The following is a 20,818-nucleotide window of genomic DNA, read 5'->3' as shown; positions in this document are numbered from 1 at the left end:
CAAGGTTTTGTAGATAAATTCTATTCAGACCATGAAATGAACATTTCAAACTTTGATGAATTTATTTCAAACATATCATCTCAAACATTTTCAAATAAAATGTTTAAGTAAAAAAAATTAAAATTTTCCTATTAATCATGGGATATAAAGTATCACTAGTTTTGTGAGGTTTTTAATTTCATGTGATCATAAAATTTCCATTCTTGTTCAATCTACAGTGTATGTTCAACATGTGTCGATGCATGGATCGATATTTTGGTGACGATTTCATTTATAGAATATTAGCTGATCATCATAAGATTGCAGTACTTATATATCAACTTTTATTATTGTAATTTATCTATTCACAATTTAAACATATGATAATTAATATGATAAAATTAATAATAATAGTAAGGCTTCAAAAAGTCCTCATGTATAGTGATTGACCTGGTTTACCATGATAACAGATGAAGCCATTTTTCATTCATAATAGAGACAATATTTAGACTGATAATGGATCAACAAATAAGATAATTCGCTATAATTCCAGATTAAATTCCTATGGAAATTTGAGGGCTTTGGTGTTGTTTATAATGGCTACCTCTAGGTCAGATTTTGTTATGGAAAGTGAACAGTTTTTAAGCGAAGAAGTAAATTGGTTTTAATTTGTACCTTTTAGTATCATTTTCATGAAGCAATGTATTTGTGTCTTATTTTTTGTGATTCACCATAATATGTTCAAGGCTTTTTTGACAAATACTGTTAAACCTATGCGAGGGGTTCGCTTTTGCACTACTTGTAGCAAAGGAATATGCTGCATATATTAAGTTTGATAAGATAAATATTGTGAGGCCTACCGGGTAATTCAGTTTGATAACTTTACCTAGCAGATATTATATGATCATTACATGCGTTACATTAAAAGTTTTAAAAAAATGATTCATTTAAACTTATCTATAACAGTTTTACACTCTACATGTATATGATGTAGTAAGTTTACAATGAAAATTTTGAAACTTTTAATGTAACTCAGGGATTCCTGTAACGCATGCGATTTCATATAATAATAATAATGATATTTACATTTCCAATGTCTCTGTTCGAGATAAAATTACAAATAGGAAATGTACTTCATTTAAGGAATAACTGTCCAATAAATGGAATTAATAGGTGAACTTAAACATTCTCCAAAAGTATCGGAATTAATATATAGAGGGAGAGAAATGCCAAAAATATTTACCGTACGCGAAATTCGATTTTGTCATTTTCACAATATGATGAAAGAATTCTTTACATATTTTCAAAAGGGAAGGTGGAGTTGCTTTGTCATTAGTTATAATGTTTTGCCAGAAAAGTTTCAATAACTTTAAGATGAAATAAAATTTTTAATATATTTTTGTTGAAAACGTATGTTGGTATAGTTAAAGAGCGGTAAATGCTGAAAAAATCAGCTTTGACAACTCAACCAAACTGTTATTCAATATGTGCATGTTGATGAAATTAATAATGCTGTTGAGAATATGTTAAGATGAAAAGACATTCTTAAAATGAGTATGTGCTTGGAACAAATAATATTTCTTACGATGGCTACATGTAAGGGATAGAAAATTAGTGTTGATTCTCCCTTATGATGATGAATCGATTAAAACAACACAAATCAGGGGTAGAGCAAGCACGTACCTCTAAAACTTCAGAGTTTGGATCAGGTGCCATGAAGGAGTAAGCATTCCTTGCAGACCGGTCACACTCGTCGTTTGCTCCTGAACATGATTGGGGGATACTTTTCATATTTCAGGATAAATTGTTAACATCGATTAAAAAATACCGCGTACGTGTGTAATTTAAGTATATTAAAGGTCATGTAATAGTTTTTGGAACCTGAAGCTATTCATAAAGTACAAGTTTGTGCGAATTAATAAGATAAATGAAAGATAAAAAAACAACTACCTTTTAAAGTTTCATCAAAGGTCAGTATTTCCAAAATTTTATTTTTACAATAGCTCCAAAACAATGTGAATAAAGTTAAAACTTTTACAGTTTATAAATACTAGTATATCATTGTTTAACAGATATAAAGTATCACTTTTATCAAAGAAGGGCAAGCTGTACGTGAATGGTCTTTGAAGGCTCTTATTGAAAGTATGACATGTATAAATAAAGACAAGACCCCTATAAAATCCGCCATTTGTAATGTACTTTCGGTTTCAAATCTTAACATTTGGACAAAATAAACAATGAAAAAAAATTCCTAGAGGCTATTGAAGTCCAACTTGCCCTTAATTGATAAACATTTATATTTTTTCTGCAATGATGGTTTTCACTAAAAGTGCGGAATTAATAAAGTGTATCTTTAAAATAAAACAATATAGGCTTTTTTATTAAGAATTTTTCTCGATATATATATTTTTATTCAGTGTTTGTGTTCAAGTGGTACTTTCTATCTGTTAATCAATGATATATTTATAAACTGTAAAAGTTTCATCTTTGTAACTTTATTTTTAACTTTATAAACCACATACCAGGTGGTTTAGGAGCTATTGTAAAAATAATTTTGACATGTTGACCTTTGATAAAACCTTAACATTTCACATTGAGTGAATATCGTTGTTTTGGTGAATGTATTTCCTTTATTCTCTTAACATAACAAAAGACATACACTCGTATACCAGTTTACATGCATATAAATAAATTCATATTAGTGTTTCAGAATCGGACGGAAAACAAAGCACCATCGATTATATCGAATCGGATAAGAAATATCATAAGATTTCAGTTCATAATTATCATGATTATAGAGTCATGTGATTGTTTTATGTACAAAAATTACGTTAAACATTAATGTTCGAATCTGTCAAATAAAAATATAAAATGAGAACACAGAAAGGATGAAAAGCCACTTCAGTTTGAGGATTTGTTTTGATACCCCTGCACTGGACGGGAAGGGTATTGAGGCACAGGGGTAGACCTTGGCCATCAGTTCATTTTCGAACAGCACCGCGCCAAATGTCCAAACTGAAAATACAAAAATATGAAGAATTCAATATTCATTTCGAATGCTTTCGCACTCAGAACAACAAATAATACCAAATTTTGTTTGAATGCAGGTGTTTTGGCTTTCTTTTAAATTATAATTTTTTTTCATTTTTTATCGTTAAAAAAGTTGTTCATTTATTTATTTATTTATTTTTGAATTGTAGAACGGATTTCAATGCCAGATGTCAAAGCCTCACCGAGTGGGTTTCCATTGATTTTTAAAACAGAATAGATCCTTTCTGTGTTCATCGGAAACACATAGGAGAAGGTGAATAACTCGACCATGTAGAGCCCCGTCATACACGTGACTGAAACAAACTCCGATGTTACTTTGTATGCAGACACCACATAGTCTAAAAGTCTGAAAAACATAAACCAAAAAAAGTGAATTCAAAAGTGAAAAAAGAGCAGTTTTTGAGTTTTAAAATAGTCCTAATCTTTAGTTAGATCATTGTGCTTTGTTGCAATTTAATATGTTGCACTGATGAAATCCATCACGGGATATATTCCTCTACAATATCTCCAAACATATGTTGACAATAACTGTTTAGCCCAATTAATTCTAATCAACTCAAAATCTCTTATCGATGTACATTAGCTTGTTGTTTCTATCTCTTCAGTGCGAATGAAAAACATAAGATCTAAACATAATAACTGACTTACAGCACCCGACTTGACCTACCTTAGTACAATACAAATGCTCCGTTTTGTTAAGTTTTTCGATATCCAGTCTCCCAGAAGAGTCTGTAGCGTTTAGTGTGGCTGTAATATAAGCATAGGCTCCAATGGCGTAGAATTTGTCGGTACCTACTGAGGGTTGATAGACAGAACCAATTGCACAGGGCTTTGGGTAACAAGTGTCGTGAGCCTCCTTAAGAAACTTTGATAAAATCCTGAAACATTCCGAAGGAGAACCAGATCCCCGGAATGTTATTGTTTTGTTGCCAGTATCGTATGCGTAGTTGTCATCTGAAACATACAAATTAATATGTTTCCAACTAGGCAATGTATTTGCTGGTGTGAATGATTGTCCAAAAATTGCACCGAGACTTTTACTATTTTTTATTCAGTCGAACATTCATAAAATTATGCTTCTTGACTTTTTTTGGAACTATATGACATTGTAACACTTACCAGAGTTAATTGTGGTGTTATCCTCATGTGTATCAAGTGTTTCATGTAAGTATAATTGCAAACAGACCAGGAAGAAAAGCTAACGTTTTAAAGGAATTTAAATATATTTAAAAATAATTACAAATTCGTGCAAGATCTTTGTCTGTTTGTATATCAAGTTTAATTGCAATTACTTTGAGTTAAAATTAGAAAAACAACATTGTAACAGACGTGCGGGTTGGTGAATGACAAATTCTTACTATATACGTACATGTAGCTTGGTAAAAGATGTCGAACATAATGTATACATCAAAAGTACATTTGAAGAAGAAATATATGAATATGCTTATAATTTTTTAATTCAGAAGCCAGAATATTATTTTCTACATCCTTACTTGTCAGTGCACACGGGTTATTTATCCTTGTGTAATGTGAATTTTGTTGGATAAGATATTTGTTGATTCTTCTGTACATATAATTCATTCCAAAATTTAGATAACTGTGTGAGTAGAGATTGTAGATTCGTCCCGCTATTCGGAATGTAAACATGTGAGCTAAGAGAGGTCCGTCTGGGAGAAAGGTTATTTGTGTGGATCCGCCCCCCATTTTTAGCACACTAGGGCTGTATCAATATATCGATATATCGTACGTAACATGTTACTTCCAATACGTAGGACAAGCAGTTTTTCTTCTAAGAAAAAGAGGGAATTTTAATCAGCGAAGATTATATTTCACTTTTTTAAATTAAAACTGATCAATAATTATAGATTTATAAAAGAAATAACACAGTTTTTATAGTTATCATAAGATACATAACAATTTTATTTTAACATTTTGATTTTACAGTCATTAAAAGTTTATATTGTAATTGTTTTATTTACTGACTATGGGATAAGAACTTTGAAACGGGTAATAAAACACTAATTTTTTTTAATGAAATCGATGCATTTAATGATTTAAAAGCCTTTTTTGATGGACTTGTTTTAGAATCCAATATATCGCATATCGCTTTAAAAAATATTGTATCGTATCGTATCGAATTTTTTTGGTCAATACACAGCCCTATAGCACACCAACACCATAGGACAGGGAACTAGAAAACACGGCAATATAATGAAAACTTATATTACAGGAACTAAATTTCGTTTTTTATGATTATATTTGTTATTTGAATTAAAGAAGATTCTCACTTTTTAGAGGAGAGGAATCCATTATGGTAGTTTGCAGTTATCCAAGCGAACACGCCCTCTTCTTCGCCAGAGAGAATTCGGACGCTCCTTTCGCTGTAATTGAATCTGTTGATTCTTCTGTCGTATAAAACACGTCTTACTGTATTCATCAAGTTTCTAGCATCTTCCTCTTTTAGAAATCGAAGACCTAGGAAAGAATTCGAAGTGTATTTGTTTTAATGATAAAAAGAAACGTTCATATTGACCATTTTGTGTGAGATGGCTAATTGCTTAAGTATGTTGATTACCTGCAGTTGCAAGTAAATACAGATGTCTTCTATTATGAACATCATACGGCACTTTTGATTCGGCGATTGAGGTCAAGTTACGAATATATTCCGGAATCGAATCTAATTTATTCTGAAATGAACTCAATGGTGGCTTTATATTTTTAGAAAATATTTCAGTGATGCTAAATGTTGAGAAAGTTGATCTTCGATCAGGCCATGAATACACTCTGACCCGTTAGCTGAACTCCCTGCATCGATCATGACACTATAATGTAATGTCATTGCGCATGCTCTGTCTGCCAAGAAGAGGCCAACCATAAAAATGACACATGTAGGCATTTTCTGAAATAGAACAAAAAATGTTCATCTCAACTTTATCATAAAAGTTCAGCGATGGTGTTAATTTTGGTTACGGAAAATTACTTGTACATAAATGTTCAGCGATGGTGTTAAGTTTGGTTACGGAAAATTACTTATATATAAATGATTTTCTTTTTTTATTTAGAGCAATTATGATTTTAATTACTGTATTTAAATTTTACAGTGTAAAGTTTCATTGGAAGGGAAGAATGGGGAGGTCAGAGTTTGTCCAGTAAGTTTCACCAAATCGGTAAAATTTTGTTAGATTTATAAATTTTTACATTTATTTTAGAATAACAATTAATTACTGATATAAAGACTAAATAAATGTTCTGAGGAAGTATTCAAGGTATGAAAAATAAGTAAATATTTGAGGATTGGTGTTTATTAACCAATAAAATTCAAGCGAAAAAAGTTGTACGAGTATTTAAAGATTGCACCAAAGAAAAAACATCTTATTTTAAAAATCACTACTATTCATATTTTTTGTTTGTTTGTTTGTCGTTTGAGATACTCTTATCACTGTCAATACATTTATCTTTTTAAAGTATAAGAGAAAACTTTTAAAACATTGCTCCTTCAAGATTCCGAAAATATTTGAAAGTCTGTATGAATTTACTCAGCAACAGCCAAGGTGCAATCACAACATGGTGCGTGCTTAATTACCCTTCGGTAGATGAATTCAATGTTATTTGGTGACCCGTTTGACATTTTCCAATCTAGGCTGAGAAAATAGGCTTCTTTAAGCTTGTTTTTAAGCAAAATTGCTGTTCAACAAACTCCTTTATCAATTGAGCTATGTTTCATCGTTTTTTAAAGATGATTACTCATTTTATCATTAAATAAACTTGAAAGAATGATCGAGAAATATGTGCCTGCATCGTTCAATTCCCTCGAGAAACTTGTACACATGTTTGTATTTGTTTTAATTTCTCAACGATATTGAATCACTGCATGCAGTATAACAACAAAGACAAAATTATTCAATAGCAATAAAATAGCACGAATAAAGACAAAAATATCCATCGAAACAAGATATCACAAAATAATTTGCAAGTTAAATTTTCACCTTTTTCTCGTTGCAATATTTAAATATCTAATCAAAATTTTGTTCGATTCCTTATTCTTTTAAACTTTAATATTCTGTAAACATTTTAGGATCTGGTAACTTAAATAATTATCATCATCGAAAAAATAAAATAGATTTAATGTTAAATATAGAGAAATTGACAGCTATTTCAATTTTGTGAAATTGGATTTTCATGCTTCTTTTGAATATTTTTATGCTAAAATAAATTCATCATTGCGAAGGTCGATGATCAGAATCCCTTTCAAGGAATTTAGCGCCTCATAATTTCTAATACAGGATAAAAGTTATATTGTGAAAGTTTCGGTGAATATTGAATGTTCCATACAATCTAATACTAGGGGATACTAGTATTTGACATTTTCATGAAGTTAATTTCATTTGCAATTATATTTCTTTCTTTTTATTTCCTTTTTTATGAAAATTTAATTTGCAATTCATTTCATTTTGTTAATGAAATAAAATTCTAAACTTAAAGAAGATCTATTTTTTAAAATATAAAACCTTTTTTATTAAAATTTGACTGTATACTTTCGTTATAAATTAATTTTGTATATTAACTTACGCTTTAGAATTTTAACATCCAACAAGAAAGTTTTCTTTACTAATACGTAAGCAGAAAGATTTCTTTCTGTCTGCAGACTTGCAAAATCCTTATTTCGCAACCACGCAGCAGCAATGAACATACCTATCAATTGCATAACCTCAGTACACTTTGATTCCTTAATTGCTTTAAAAAGTTGCATTTTCAATCTGCAATGTTCTGATTAACCTCTATAACACTGAAAGGATATATGCCAATAAAACAAAACAAATTCGACAATGTTTTGCAATTTTTTTCTTCAACTGTTTCTTATCATTTGTGCTCATATTTAATCAGTCCCTATCTCCTTTTTTTGTCCCCCGCTTTCGCGAAAGCGAGGGGACATTAAATCTCATTCGTCTGTCCGTCTGTCTGTCAGTCTGTCCGTCCGTCACAAAACTTTAACCTTGCCCATAACTTTTGATTCAGTGGAGCAATGACTTTCATATTTCATATGTGTATTCCTTGTGACAAGACCTTTCTTTTGGTATCACCAAATTTGACCTTGACCTTGGAGTTTGACCCACTTTTACACAAAAATTCCAAACTTTTACTTTGGTCATAACTTTTAAATGGTAGGTACAAGGACTTTCATATTTCACATATGTATTCTCTGTAGCAAGACCTTTTATTGGATGCCAACAACTTTGACCTTTTGACCTTGACCTTTCAGATTTCCGTAAAATAACTTCTGAATGGTAATGGATAGGGCTCTCATACTTCATATAAATAATTCTTGTGATAAGATCTTTCATTGAATACCAAAAACCTTGGCCCTTTCGACCTTGACATTTGAGTTTGACCTTCTTTTCAAAAACTTTGACCTTGGCCACAACTTTTGAACAGTAGATACCAGGACTTTTATATTTCACATACGTTTTCTTTGTGGCAAGACCTTTTATTTGATAGCAACAACCTTGACCTTGACCTTGGAGATTTTTTGTAATTAAGAGAAAACTTTTTGACCATTACTTTTGAATGGTAAGGGCTAGGGCTTTCATACTTCATATATGTAATTCTTTTGAGAAGACTTTTCATTGGATACAAAGAACGTTAACCATTTGACCTTGACCTTGGAGTTCAAGATAATTTCTAAATAGATGACTTATGATAGGGCGTTTATATTTAGACACAAAATGTCATAAAAAATGACATCTCACACAAAATGACACCGAAAGCGGGGGACCACAATTCTTTGAATTTGCTTGTTTCGTTTTCTTTTATAATTTTTTTTTTATTTTATCTCGGGAAATGTATGGTAATAAAATAAACAAGCAATTTTTAAAGAAAGTAATTTAAATAGTGTGACTTTAACATATTTAAGGTATAACATTCATTAGTTTTATTGATATTTTTACATAAAATTACGGCTCTACTTCCAAGTCATTAGCTGTTTAGTCCATATTGCACTGTAACCACATGTGTATTTGTATTTGTACTTATTTCGCATATTCTGTGAATTCACTATACAAGCACAAAACCCTAATAAGAAAAAAGTAACAGAAACAATTTTAAAGTGTTCAAGAATTAAACATGAACTTTTAAAATATTTTTTGAAAAGGCATTTTGATTCAGGTGTTAGCATATCTTGTTAATGTATCAATGAATTTAGCAGATGTGGAAATTTACCCCCGTTTAAGGCGGATTTCAACGAATGAGATACATGTAGTAATCCTATAGTAAATGTACCTATATTTTGAGACGGTCCCTTGAAAATACCTGGAAGGTAGATTTCGCCCAAACTTTGCATGTACACTAAAGTTAATGTAAGTTATACATGGTAAAAAAAAATGAAGAGTTTCGCTTCTGTAATTTTCACAAAATAAAACCCCCTTAAATGCAAAATCGCAAAAATAAATCGACTTACACTTTCCCAGATTCATGGTATTATCCAAAATGAATCGTGAAATGGTAAAAAGCGGCTGAGAATCATTAATTTTAGAGATCATGTGCTTTGGGGAGTAGAGAACAAGAAATAAGGTTTTGTAGTTAAATTTCATTCTGACCGTGAAATAAACATTTCAACCTTTGATTGAGTTATTTCATTATCATCTCACCATTTTTAAATATATAGTTAAGTTAAAAAAAATGAAGAATTCTTCTATTAATTGGGGAAAATAGAATATCATTATTCTTGTATCATTCTTGATTTTATGTGTTCATTTAATTTCCATTCATATTAAATCTATGTTCAACAAGTGCGATACATAAATCGATACTTGTTGACGATTTGATTGATAGAACATTAGTTAATCAACATAAGATTGCAGTACATATATTAACTGTTATTATTGTAAATTCAAACATATGCAAATTAATATGTTAAAAATAATGATTATACTATGGCTTCAAAAATCCCCTCGTATATAGTGATCGACCTGGTTTAGCATGATAACAGATGAAGCCATTTTTCATTCATAATAGTGACAACATTTAGACTGATAATGGATCAACAAATACGATAATTCGCTTTAATTCCAGAGTAAACTCCTATGGAAATTTGGGGGCTCTGGTTTTGTTTATAATGGCTACCTCTAGGTCGGATTTCGTTATGGAAAGTGAACAGTTTTTAAGCGAAGAAGTAAGTGGGATTTTTTTTATATGTTCCTTTTAGTATAGATCTCGTGAAAAATTGCATTAGTGTCAATTTTTGTTAGATCCGCTATAATACCCGGTATGTAAAAGGCTCTTTAGACAAACGCGCACTGTTAAACTTGTGCCATGAGTACGCACTTGTTCTACTTAGTATCACAAGGATATACTGTATTACGTTTGATAAGATAATTATCGTGAGACCTAATTCAGTTTGATAACTTTACCTAGCATATATATGTATTATATAATCATTGTTACGTTTCATTAAAATTAAAAAAAAATAATTCGTCTAGGCTTATCTTTAGCAATCTTACAATCTAGATACATGTACGTTTACAATGACAAATTTTAAACTTTTAATCTAACACATGCAATAAAAATGTCATTTTGGGTAAATTAAGTATAGTATATCAATCTGGTCCGTCATTCTTCTTTTTAGTTCTAGATACTAGTAATCAAAATTGAAAAAGGCGTAGGCTTTTGGATAACGAAGATGGGGTTGGGAAGATATAGGGGTTCCCTTCCTTAAGTATCTTTGAATTTAACAGTCCATTTTATGCTGTAATAGTATTCATCTAGACTCTAATTTATGAATTAATATGTTAACTTTTGCATTTTCCAAAAGTATCGAAATTAATATAGAGGAAGAGAAATGCCAAAAATATTTACGATGACATTTAATTTTGTCATATTCACAATATGATGAAAACGTTCTTTTTATCTATCCAAAAGGAAGGTGGCGTTGATTTGCCATTAGTTATAATGAATTATGTAGAGATAACGAACTGTGAAAGTATGTGATACTGATGGTCTTCATTGATTGCTGTTTTTTTAAAAGTCCCTTGCAAGACGTTAGATACCAAGAAGCGATGAAGGGCTTCAAGATTAGACCTACATATATATATTCGATACTAAAAGCCATTGATAATTTAGAGTTCTTTACAGTACCATCGCCTATCCGAAACACGTGACTTAAATTTTTTAACGTAATATTTGGTATTTGCCATGCGCCCGGCAAATTTCATTTCTAATGCAGCAATGGCTGTTGGCAAAATAACAGTCAGTTTACGGCCGTAAATGTTGAATTTGCTTCAGTATACGCTTCTTATATTTCCAAGTATATTGCACAGTTCATATCCTTTCTGTTTAAATACTACTGTTTGTCGTCTGAATGTAAACTTTTGTGACGATTAAAAAGTATGGAACATGTGTCAGTAATTTTTTATTCAAATAAAACGTAATTTTACAGATTTCCATTACCGTTTATATCATATTTAGATCATTGATTTTATAACCTAGCAAAGCCTAAAGTGTCATGTTTCGCTTTAGTTTGTATAAATGTTTATTTCTAATGTAGAATTTCACCGTAAATATAAAAATAAAAATTGAAGTCCATGTCAGCCACAAGTTTCCATGTTTTCCTATACCGCGATACTATGTTACAATTTAGGAGGTACCGGGTAAATAAGACTTCGTTTTAAAAATGCAACAAATTAAACAATGCAAACCTGAGAAATAAATGTCATAAATTGGTTTAATTTGCTTTTTATGCAAAAGGATTAAGTACGGTATATGGTATATATGACGTCTTTATATAAGTAAAATAATGGGACGTAAAACAACATACAATCATTCAATCAATATATTATTTTGAAATGGCACCGGGAACGAGAATTCCATCCATCGAGACCTCCCGTTCACAACGCGAGCCCTCTATTGCAAGACTACGGCATCGCGACCGGTTTGACGGTTGCGGAATGACTTCAAATTCAGGGAGCTGCCTAAGGTATACATTCTCAGGCGATGCCTCCAATGATAAGGAGTTAGGTCAGTGAATAAAAACAATGGACATAAAATGAAGAAGTTTCGACGGACTGTGAAATAGTCGTGGCAAGTCCCATGTCATTTTGTATCCATTCTACCCCCGGTGGCTGTCCGCTGCAAGGTATACTCGTTCCCGAATATGAAATTATTATAATTGTGAAGTGACGCTTTTTTATCTGCAGAAATTACATATATACATTATACAATTATTGCTGATTTTTTAGGACAGCCACAGGTAAGACCTCGTTCTGCAATACTGACTGTGATTTAGCCATCTGAAAACCAGTTTTGGTATTCACTTTTTTAGTAGGAATCCGAGAGGTGTTTTATATCGATAAATATGAACATTAACTTTGTTTAGTCCTTTTAAGATGGCTAAATTTTTTATACATACTGACCATGCGTAAAAGTTACAGCAATATTTGTTTTATTATATGATTCACTGATAAAATTTTAATAAAAACAAACCCATTACTTTTTGGTTGCATTTAATTAAGTCCTAGCCAAATACAAAAGAGAAGCAGAATTAAAATGTAAATAAGCCTTACCAGTCGTATCAATTTGAAGTTTTTTATCAATGTAGTTGACATGAAAAAAAATATATCAATCTTTTTTATAGGATAGACTTTGAAAGGAAGGAATATTATCAGGTAAAACTGACTGCCAAAAAGTAAAAATTAAAAGTGTTGTGTGTAAGAAGTGAAAACGCATGCTTCTCGTTCATCTTTTGTGTCCTTTGGATTCTATATATGTTCCATGGATCAATCATTGAAAATATATATATAGCAATATATTTTGTTCACATGAAAAAAAAATCATAGCCGTTTAAATCACTGGATTATTGTCCAAAACAATTTTTTGTAAAATTTTTGAATTTCCTACACTGTTCATAAAAATTTTTGATTTGATCAATGCTGTTTACTGATTTGCCTCGCCCTTTGTTCTCAAATAGATCCTAAGTTGTATTCACCTGGAACGTCACGTGCAGGTCAATAACAAATTTATTTTTTAACAAAAGATGACGTCACAAAAATGTTTTAAGAAATTATTATAATTGTGAAGTGACGCTTTTTTATCTGCAGAAATTACATATATACATTTACTTATATCATAAAGGTTCCCGTGAATACTGCATGGGAAAGTAAATATCAAGCAATTTAAGACAAATGTGGTGCCAACAATTAATCATTTGATAAGAATTTTGACTTTGAACTGCAAGTACAAACGCTAAAAGTTATTGGCGATTTCACTGTGTCAGCCATCTCCTTTACCAACTTTTAGGACAAAAGAATTGTCCATTAGATTTCATATAAATTTCAAGATCATGGACCCATTTTAAACTATCTCTCAAATTTGGATACGGTTCATAGGCATCCTTATAGCATTTATTCCGTGCACACATTTATAGATCCCCCTGAGGGCCTTTTCGACACATTTTATTTCATATAAAGATGTCTACAGCCCATGAGCCTCAGGTAATCATATTTTTTGGTTTGTACTTTTTTGTCTTTAAACTAATTCATCCATTTTTGGACATTTGCTGCAGTCTAATAATTAAATTCGCTTATGATACGGGTACTTAATATGTTGCACCTAGATCTGTGACAATGCCAACCCGATGTTTATAAACGTTTGGTCCGACACACTATAGTGCCGATGTTAAAGGTCACAGAAAGGTCATTGCATAAATCAGTAATATTTTACGAATACCGTGCCTTAATTTCTTGAGCTTAGTTACAATCAACATAATTCATAGCGGTCTTTTGTTAAAATGGGCATGTTTCATTCCGTGCATTTTGTATGTATTTTGCATTTCGAAAAAAAAAAAAATGAAAAGCCAGAAAAGTAAGCTCAACAATCAAACTAAGATTTCATTGATGAATTGATTATGTCTATCTATAATGGGAGTCCAGGAGATGCTATCTTTTTTTTTTTTTTTTTTTTTTTTTTTTGATAGAATGCTCTACATTTATCAGCAGATGTTTTAAGCTTCACATACATCTTGCGTGCTATTGTTGCTTAAAACATCTTTTTTTAATTTCTGATCATGAATTCTAAGCACCAGGCCTAATCAAGTGTGGAGTTTTGCATTTCAGTCTTGTGTCATTTTCCACAGTGTGCATGTATTATACACACATTTAATTCCTTTTAAATATTTACTTTTGAAACATTCCCTGTTTTCTTCCACATTAGGACCCAAACAACACAGCGACGGATTCTGTGATTATAACATACCAACATTCTCCTCCGCAATGCCTCAAAACCTGTTCTCCGCTCAGTCCTGTCGTCAGAGTCCGGAAATCCCTGGACCGAGTTCTCAAGAAACACAAAACGAGGTTAAAAGCCGGTTTCCGGATTTTTCTTCTTCTGGGATATTTTGCTTATTTCATTGGAGCAATGGTTCATAATTTCGGCGACGAGGGTTCGATTCGTTTACTTGTGTTGACAGTAGTTGTGTTGTTTTTCTATGCAATACATACATTAAAGAAATGGTATGGAGATCGAGTGGAAGCATTTTTAAACAGTACTCAAAAGAATCCAAACTTTCCGAAAGAAAGAACGAGGAAAATTTTTAAAAAGTATGTATGTATGCCATTTGTAATTTTAACATGCAAATTTTTTGTAGAAATTAAAAAAAAACACCTTTCTTTTCTGTAGGATATTAACCATGTATGTCATCATCGTCGTCATCATATACATCATAGCTACAGTGCTGTTTCACAACCCCTTCAGACTTGTGCCTGTTGCTGGTTTACTCTTTTTCACGTTTGTGCTGTTCTTCTTTTCAAAGGATCCTGAACAGGTTTGTGCTGTTCCTCTTTTCAAAGGACCCTGAATAGGTTATAAATGACCATTTTTTTCATACTGTATTCAGGCGAAAAGAATTAAAAAAAAAAAATAACTAGCTTCATGGCAAGAAACAATTCTCTAAACATAAAAGTTACTTAAAAGTTTAAAAGTATATTGCTTTTCTTTTCTCTGTAGTTCATGATGTATCAATCCATTAAAATAGAATTTAAAGTTTTAAATTCTTTTAAAATAAATAAACTCTCTTTATCTATTAATATATGTAGGTTTCTTGGCGACCAGTACTGTGGGGATTTTTGCTGCAGATGGTCTTTGCTTTGATAGTCCTCCGAACTACATGGGGTTATGACGCTTTTGATTGGCTGGGAAAAAGAGTCACGGAATTTCTCGACCACTCAGACAATGGCGCGGTATTTGTTTTTGGGGATGCCTTCACTGAACACTTTTTTGCATTCAAGGTAAAATAAAGTACATGTATATGTTCATGTTATGTAAGGGATTACTTTCCATTGACTTTTTAAATTACTAAACTATTTTAAAGTAAAATCCTTTTAGAAGGGAGTCGTATCTGTTCTTATCATTCTTCGGAAAAAATGTTCAAGTTTTGTTGGAAAAATTACATACAGTATAAAGAAAATCAAATGGAATTGAAGCTTTAAAACTGAAAAAGTTAGCATTTTTTTAAAATTTCTTTTTAATTTGATTTATTAAAACTATTTTAAGATCTTGCTCAAAGAAATGATTTGTTATTAACTTTTATTAATTAATCCTTGATGACAAAGATGCTTCACAAAAGTTAATAATACACAGTCCATTTTTCTTTCTTTGGCAGGTGATGTCTGTTATATTTTTCTTCAGTGCCGTCATCTCCATCTTGTATTACTTAGGATGGATGCAGGTCTTAATTCAGAAATTGGCCTTCATAATGCAGTATACCCTGGGAATCTCCGCGATGGAATCACTGCACGCCGCAGTCAATATATTTGTTGGATGGGTAAGCCTTTAAGGTTTATTGACCATATCTCACGGGAGATAATTCTCACTGGAGTAAATGATCCTTATCCATTTATAATTTTACTTAGATAAAAAATAAGTTCCTTTTAAATGCAAACTGACATTATGTTTTTTAATCATGACTTAAATTCATATGGATAACTTTGAGCGTTAAAACAAAATTAATAAATGATGAGACTTAACAACAAAAATGTATTAGGACTCGTTTTTTTTTCTAGGAGGGAAAAGAAATTAAATATGAATATATATTTTAATAAGTATTTGTATGTGATCCTTTTGTTCATTTTTTTTTACCTAAAATTTAGTTTTACCAAACACTAATACATAGGTATAGATTTATAGCTCAACAAAGTTAAAAATTTTCCCGAAAACCTCGGGATGGACAGAGATATATTTTCTTTCTAATTGTTATAGGACTACACCTTATATAAATTGAGTACATTACATGCAGTGAAGGAATCATTTAACAACAATTAAGAGAAATCATACAGGAAACGAGAGATTAAAAAATGACTTTCATCTTAGACCGAGATCACTCTCCAGTAATCTCCGTAAAGGCCATTTTCGAACGAGGAATGTCAATTTCACTAACAAATTGGTCTGAAAATCAGCCATTGTAGCTTTATGATCCAAAATTTAAGTATTATAGATAATGACGATTTGGGGTTAAATTCAAATGTCACCAAATCGTCGTGAAATTTTTGTCAATTTTCTCCTCATATTGTTGAACGAATACTAGTGACTGATATATGTTATAATTCAATTATGTGGTGAATTATGCATAATTTAGATATTTTCCAATGTCTTCAAATTGTATAAATCAACTATCATACTGTTCCAAATTAAAGAGATTATTATGTTGCTTGTAACTGTAATTCACTAACTACATGTAGGAGACCATGTATTGTATTTCTTGTAATATTTTAATCAATAATGATTTTGTTTCCATACACAATGGATGATCATTTTTTAAAAGTTTAATCTGATAACGAGAGCAGTTTTTAATTTTAAATCTTTACATAAGTGATGCATAATGGACAAAAAAAAAGTTATACAGTATGTATCGCTCTGCATTTTATCCTACTGCGTAAATAATGAATTAAAATTTAGCTATGTAATCATTTCAAGCTAACATTTCCAGACAAATTGATTTATTCAAACATAATAAAACGATCTTTTGGTTTTAGGCTGAAACTACGACAATCGTCAAGCCTCTCTTTGACAAGATGACCTTGTCTGAACTCCACACTGTGATGACGAATGGATTCGCAACAGTGGCAGGAAGCACTCTAGTTGTCTACATCCTCTTTGGGGTACCAGCAACATTTTTGCATTCTTTGAAACCTTTCCTTTCTCAATTTATTTCAAAAGCATTGCTACGTACCTTAACTTTTGGCAAAAGGCTCGAGTGAGCTTTTCTGATCGAAGGGTGTAAATTCAAGTCTGCCTGTCGTTTGTTAATTTTACTTTATTTTTTCCCCAACACTACAGGGACAATGTTTACAGACCCTTTATATATTTTTTTAAATATCCATTATTCATAATTTCTGTCTCTTTTAATTAATGCACTCAGGCTCCTGCAAATCACCTGCTATCTGCCAGTGTTATGTCCGCACCTGCTGCACTCGGAATTTCTAAATTATTTTGGCCCGAAAGCAAAGAAAGCAGACGAGATACATCTAACGACGCATTCGAAATAAAAAGGTGACATTGCTCTATTTAACTTAAATATTGATGACTGTAGAACATGTCAACTGGCATCGTAATGAAAATTCTAAAGTCATTGACAAGAACTGATATATTAAACCAAGAAAGTTTTACATCTTTAGACAGGGAAGAAACATCATGGAGGCCGCCTCGATTGGCGCCATTATCGCCCTACCGATTGTGGCGTACATCATAGCCAGTGTCATTGCCTTCTTCTCTCTCCTGGGATTTGTTAACGCTACCTTGGTATGGCTCGGGGAGAGGGTCGGACTCGTACTACCTGATTATCCTCCGCTGACCTTTCAGGTAAGATTATTAATAAAGATACCTGTCAGTTTGCTATTGCAGTGTCAAAATACCAGCATACCGGTATTCCGTCAAACGTTTGGAGAATATAATGTAGGTAGTCTAGAGATAAATAAAACATTCTACATATAATTATTATTTATACTTATACCAGTTCTATATTTTCAAACTGGCAATTATACTTGAAACATGTTTGAGGACAAAAGCGAATTTACTGCTTCCAATCTCCCAATTACTGCAAGTATTTTCCGACGTGAAGCCGAGGGAAATAGTCGCTGATGAGTTAGACAATAAACTTGCTTTTGTCTGAATAATCAGTACATGTAAATAGAGTATCATCATACTGAATATGACTTCACTTTTAAAAAAGAGAACAGAAATTTCTGGATTAAACGCGAGGGAAATCGAGTTTTATCGGTAAACAGTCCGTCGCCTTTCACCACGGTCAAAAGGTTCTTTTTATGCAAGTTTACTTGAAAAAGACGTTAATGGTAACCTAACAACCAAGTTATATGATAAACGTGACGACTTTAACTTTTCTATCGTCAACTTCCCTGACTTATGCAGCAATATACCTTCATCACATGCATACGGACTATATATCACTTGATTCGATATGCAAGAGTATGCTGTACGTACGAACAATTTCTAAAACGAGGTAAATTATTGACAAGCAAGTTGTTGAAACAAGAATATCAGCAGTGTCGTTTAAAGTCATCATTTCGTAAGTTCTATGGTCGATACAATGACCTTGTCAGCAAATACAATTTATCATTGAGTCAAATGCTGACTGGCGTTTTTCATACCAATTGTTAGTCCATTATTTATACACTGAATTGACGACGGATTTTTCCGTTATTTCACGATCATGACAATGAGCACATGGCCGGTGTGACCGGTCAGCAAGGGATGCTCACTCCTCCATGGCACCTGATCCCATCTCTGATGTTTCGGAGGTCCCTGTTTGCTCGGCTCTTATTTTGTATTGTTTTGTGGACTTTGAACCCCCATTTTACAGCTTATTTGCTCCTATCTATTTTGGCCACTGGTTTTTCTGTTGGGCGTGGAACCACGTGATTGTTGCGTTGTCGCACGGATGGTTGGAATCAAGACTTTCATCAATGAGTTTTTGGCGTACGAAGATTTGGGAAAAGTTGTCAAAAATAATCAGGTTTTTGAATCTTACGATGGTCCATGGACAACCACATCCAGCTGTGACGTATTCTTAGCCGATCGTAACGAAACTCTGACTGGAGGGATACTGACTGTAAGTATTCAAGTGCTACGATTCAGTATATCTTTTTTTAATTTTTGGAGAGGATTATTCCCATATACTTGTATATATGTAAGTTGCAAAGTTTAATGTGAAGGTATATTTTCATATTCATCTCAAATGTGTTTTTAAAAAATCTTTTTGAAAGTCTATGAATGTTTTTTTATTGAAACCTGGCAGCTTAATACATAAAGCTGAAAGAGAATTTATAACTGAAATGAAATGTTTAATAACATTGTACTTAGATTACTAAAGATTGGTGCTCACAAATTCTGTTTGTAATGTTACTATGTCATTTGTTTTTGTAAATTTGTAGGAACATTCGGTTGTTATTGCTACGTATGCACTCTGTGGATTTTCCAATCTCACAGCTCTTGGAATCATGATAGGTGCACTCACAGCTATAGCACCAAACCGCAAAGAAGATATAGTGCGTGTATCCTTCCGCGCCCTGATTTCTGGTTGTTTCGCCTGTTTTATGACTGCATGCATTGCAGGTAGAAGTCTATTTAACTCAATCTAGTTGAGAATTACTTTATTAATGACAAAATATCTTTTTTTTTCATATTTAAGTTAAACACGTTGTTTTTATTTTTCAGGCATACTTTCGTCATAGGCATGTTTGAATCCCTAGACCTAGAAAATATATGTTTCATTGAATATATACATTATTATATATATCGTGTCCTCTGTGGCACATACGTATTTTTAATAAAGTGTATAAATTTTATTTTATGTGGTTGGAGAATTATTGTTCTTTTAAAGCAGCCAAATGTGGTTAAACTGAAACTACTTTTTTTAATTTATCAAGTTCTTATGAATTTAGAAATCCATTTCTAACAAACATTCCTCTGTCGAACTTCTTCTGCGACGGGATCAAGTGCATTATTTTATTTATTTTTTTTACTTTCAACGATTGATAATTTCCATGATAATGATTTCAAAACTTAATGTTTTCCATTTTAAATTTATTTTTCAAGGGAAAAATATTTAAAACCTGTTTTGTAAGTCTGTATAATGTATATAAACTAATTTGGAACGACCGTATGAAATAAGATACATTAGTTTTAAGTATTTAAAAAAGAATTGATCATGTTTTGATCGGTAAATTCTTAATCCGATTGTATACTTATGAGACGCAATTCGGAGTTGTCTTACAATGTTAAAAAGAGGGGTATTGTTGACCTATTAAAAATGCTATTGTTACAACAAGACGTGTGATAGATTTGCACAAAACAATTTTGGAAAAAAACACTTACCAAGTTTTCTAAATATATCCGTCCAATCACGGTCGGGAATACTCGTTATATACATAGAACAATATCAAGACAAATTCAAAGACTCGCTACATTTAAAGAAGGCATTTTTTTTGTTTCTTTACATACACACGCCATGCATTTCGGAGATACTTGTGTGTATAATATGAATTGAAAATTATTTGCTCATTTTTTAAATTAAAGTAATGCTATATGATTGCAATATACAAATACGATACGCCTCATCAATTAGTTCATGAATGACTTGGGTATATGAACTTCGAATTCCTTTCAAAGGAATATTTAAAAAAAATCACGACCTATATGAATGTACTTTTATATTCCACCAGGTTTTTATTGGGTGAAAGGAATTGGAGAATGTGAATCGGTAAATATTTAAACATCATACTGGTGATTT

The 20,818-nt window shown here is 31.8% G+C and overlaps 1 protein-coding gene and 1 pseudogene across 2 annotated transcripts; one reads left to right on the top strand and one right to left on the bottom strand.

The window, feature by feature from the left end:
- The first annotated feature begins 562 nt into the window (after nucleotides 1–562).
- On the top strand, nucleotides 563–19,874 carry LOC134242930 (solute carrier family 28 member 3-like). 2 transcript variants are annotated; one of them, XM_062725130.1, is made up of 11 exons: nucleotides 563–632; nucleotides 14,230–14,615; nucleotides 14,695–14,839; nucleotides 15,111–15,302; nucleotides 15,677–15,838; nucleotides 17,046–17,171; nucleotides 17,432–17,562; nucleotides 17,688–17,871; nucleotides 18,890–19,138; nucleotides 19,461–19,641; nucleotides 19,744–19,874. In XM_062725130.1, exons 1-11 carry the CDS (start codon nucleotides 576–578, stop codon nucleotides 19,758–19,760), a joined length of 1,830 nt encoding a protein of 609 aa, XP_062581114.1. In that variant the 5' UTR covers nucleotides 563–575; the 3' UTR covers nucleotides 19,761–19,874. The 2 variants fall into 2 exon arrangements, with proteins under 2 accessions (XP_062581114.1, XP_062581113.1); XM_062725129.1 differs by lacking the exon at nucleotides 563–632 and adding an exon at nucleotides 10,013–10,198.
- On the bottom strand, nucleotides 2,614–5,926 carry LOC134242932 (ectonucleoside triphosphate diphosphohydrolase 1-like; annotated as a pseudogene).
- Nucleotides 19,875–20,818: the final 944 nt, after the last annotated feature.

The sequence above is a fragment of the Saccostrea cucullata genome, unplaced genomic scaffold, assembly GCF_032062105.1.
Source record: "Saccostrea cucullata isolate Sc308-1 unplaced genomic scaffold, CSIRO_AGI_Scuc_v1 ctg2641, whole genome shotgun sequence".
NCBI lineage: Eukaryota > Metazoa > Mollusca > Bivalvia > Ostreida > Ostreidae > Saccostrea > Saccostrea cuccullata.
Note: the sequence above shows the minus strand (reverse complement) of the source record. Positions and strands in the feature narration are given on the sequence as shown.

Coding starts and splice junctions, on each gene's coding strand:
- LOC134242930 (XM_062725130.1), top strand. CDS start 576: ATGGCTACCTCTAGGTCAGATTTTGTTATGGAAAGTGAACAGTTTTTA. Junction 14,616..14,694: donor ACGAGGAAAATTTTTAAAAA/GTATGTATGTAT, acceptor TCTTTTCTGTAG/GATATTAACCATGTATGTCA. Junction 17,563..17,687: donor GACGCATTCGAAATAAAAAG/GTGACATTGCTC, acceptor TTACATCTTTAG/ACAGGGAAGAAACATCATGG.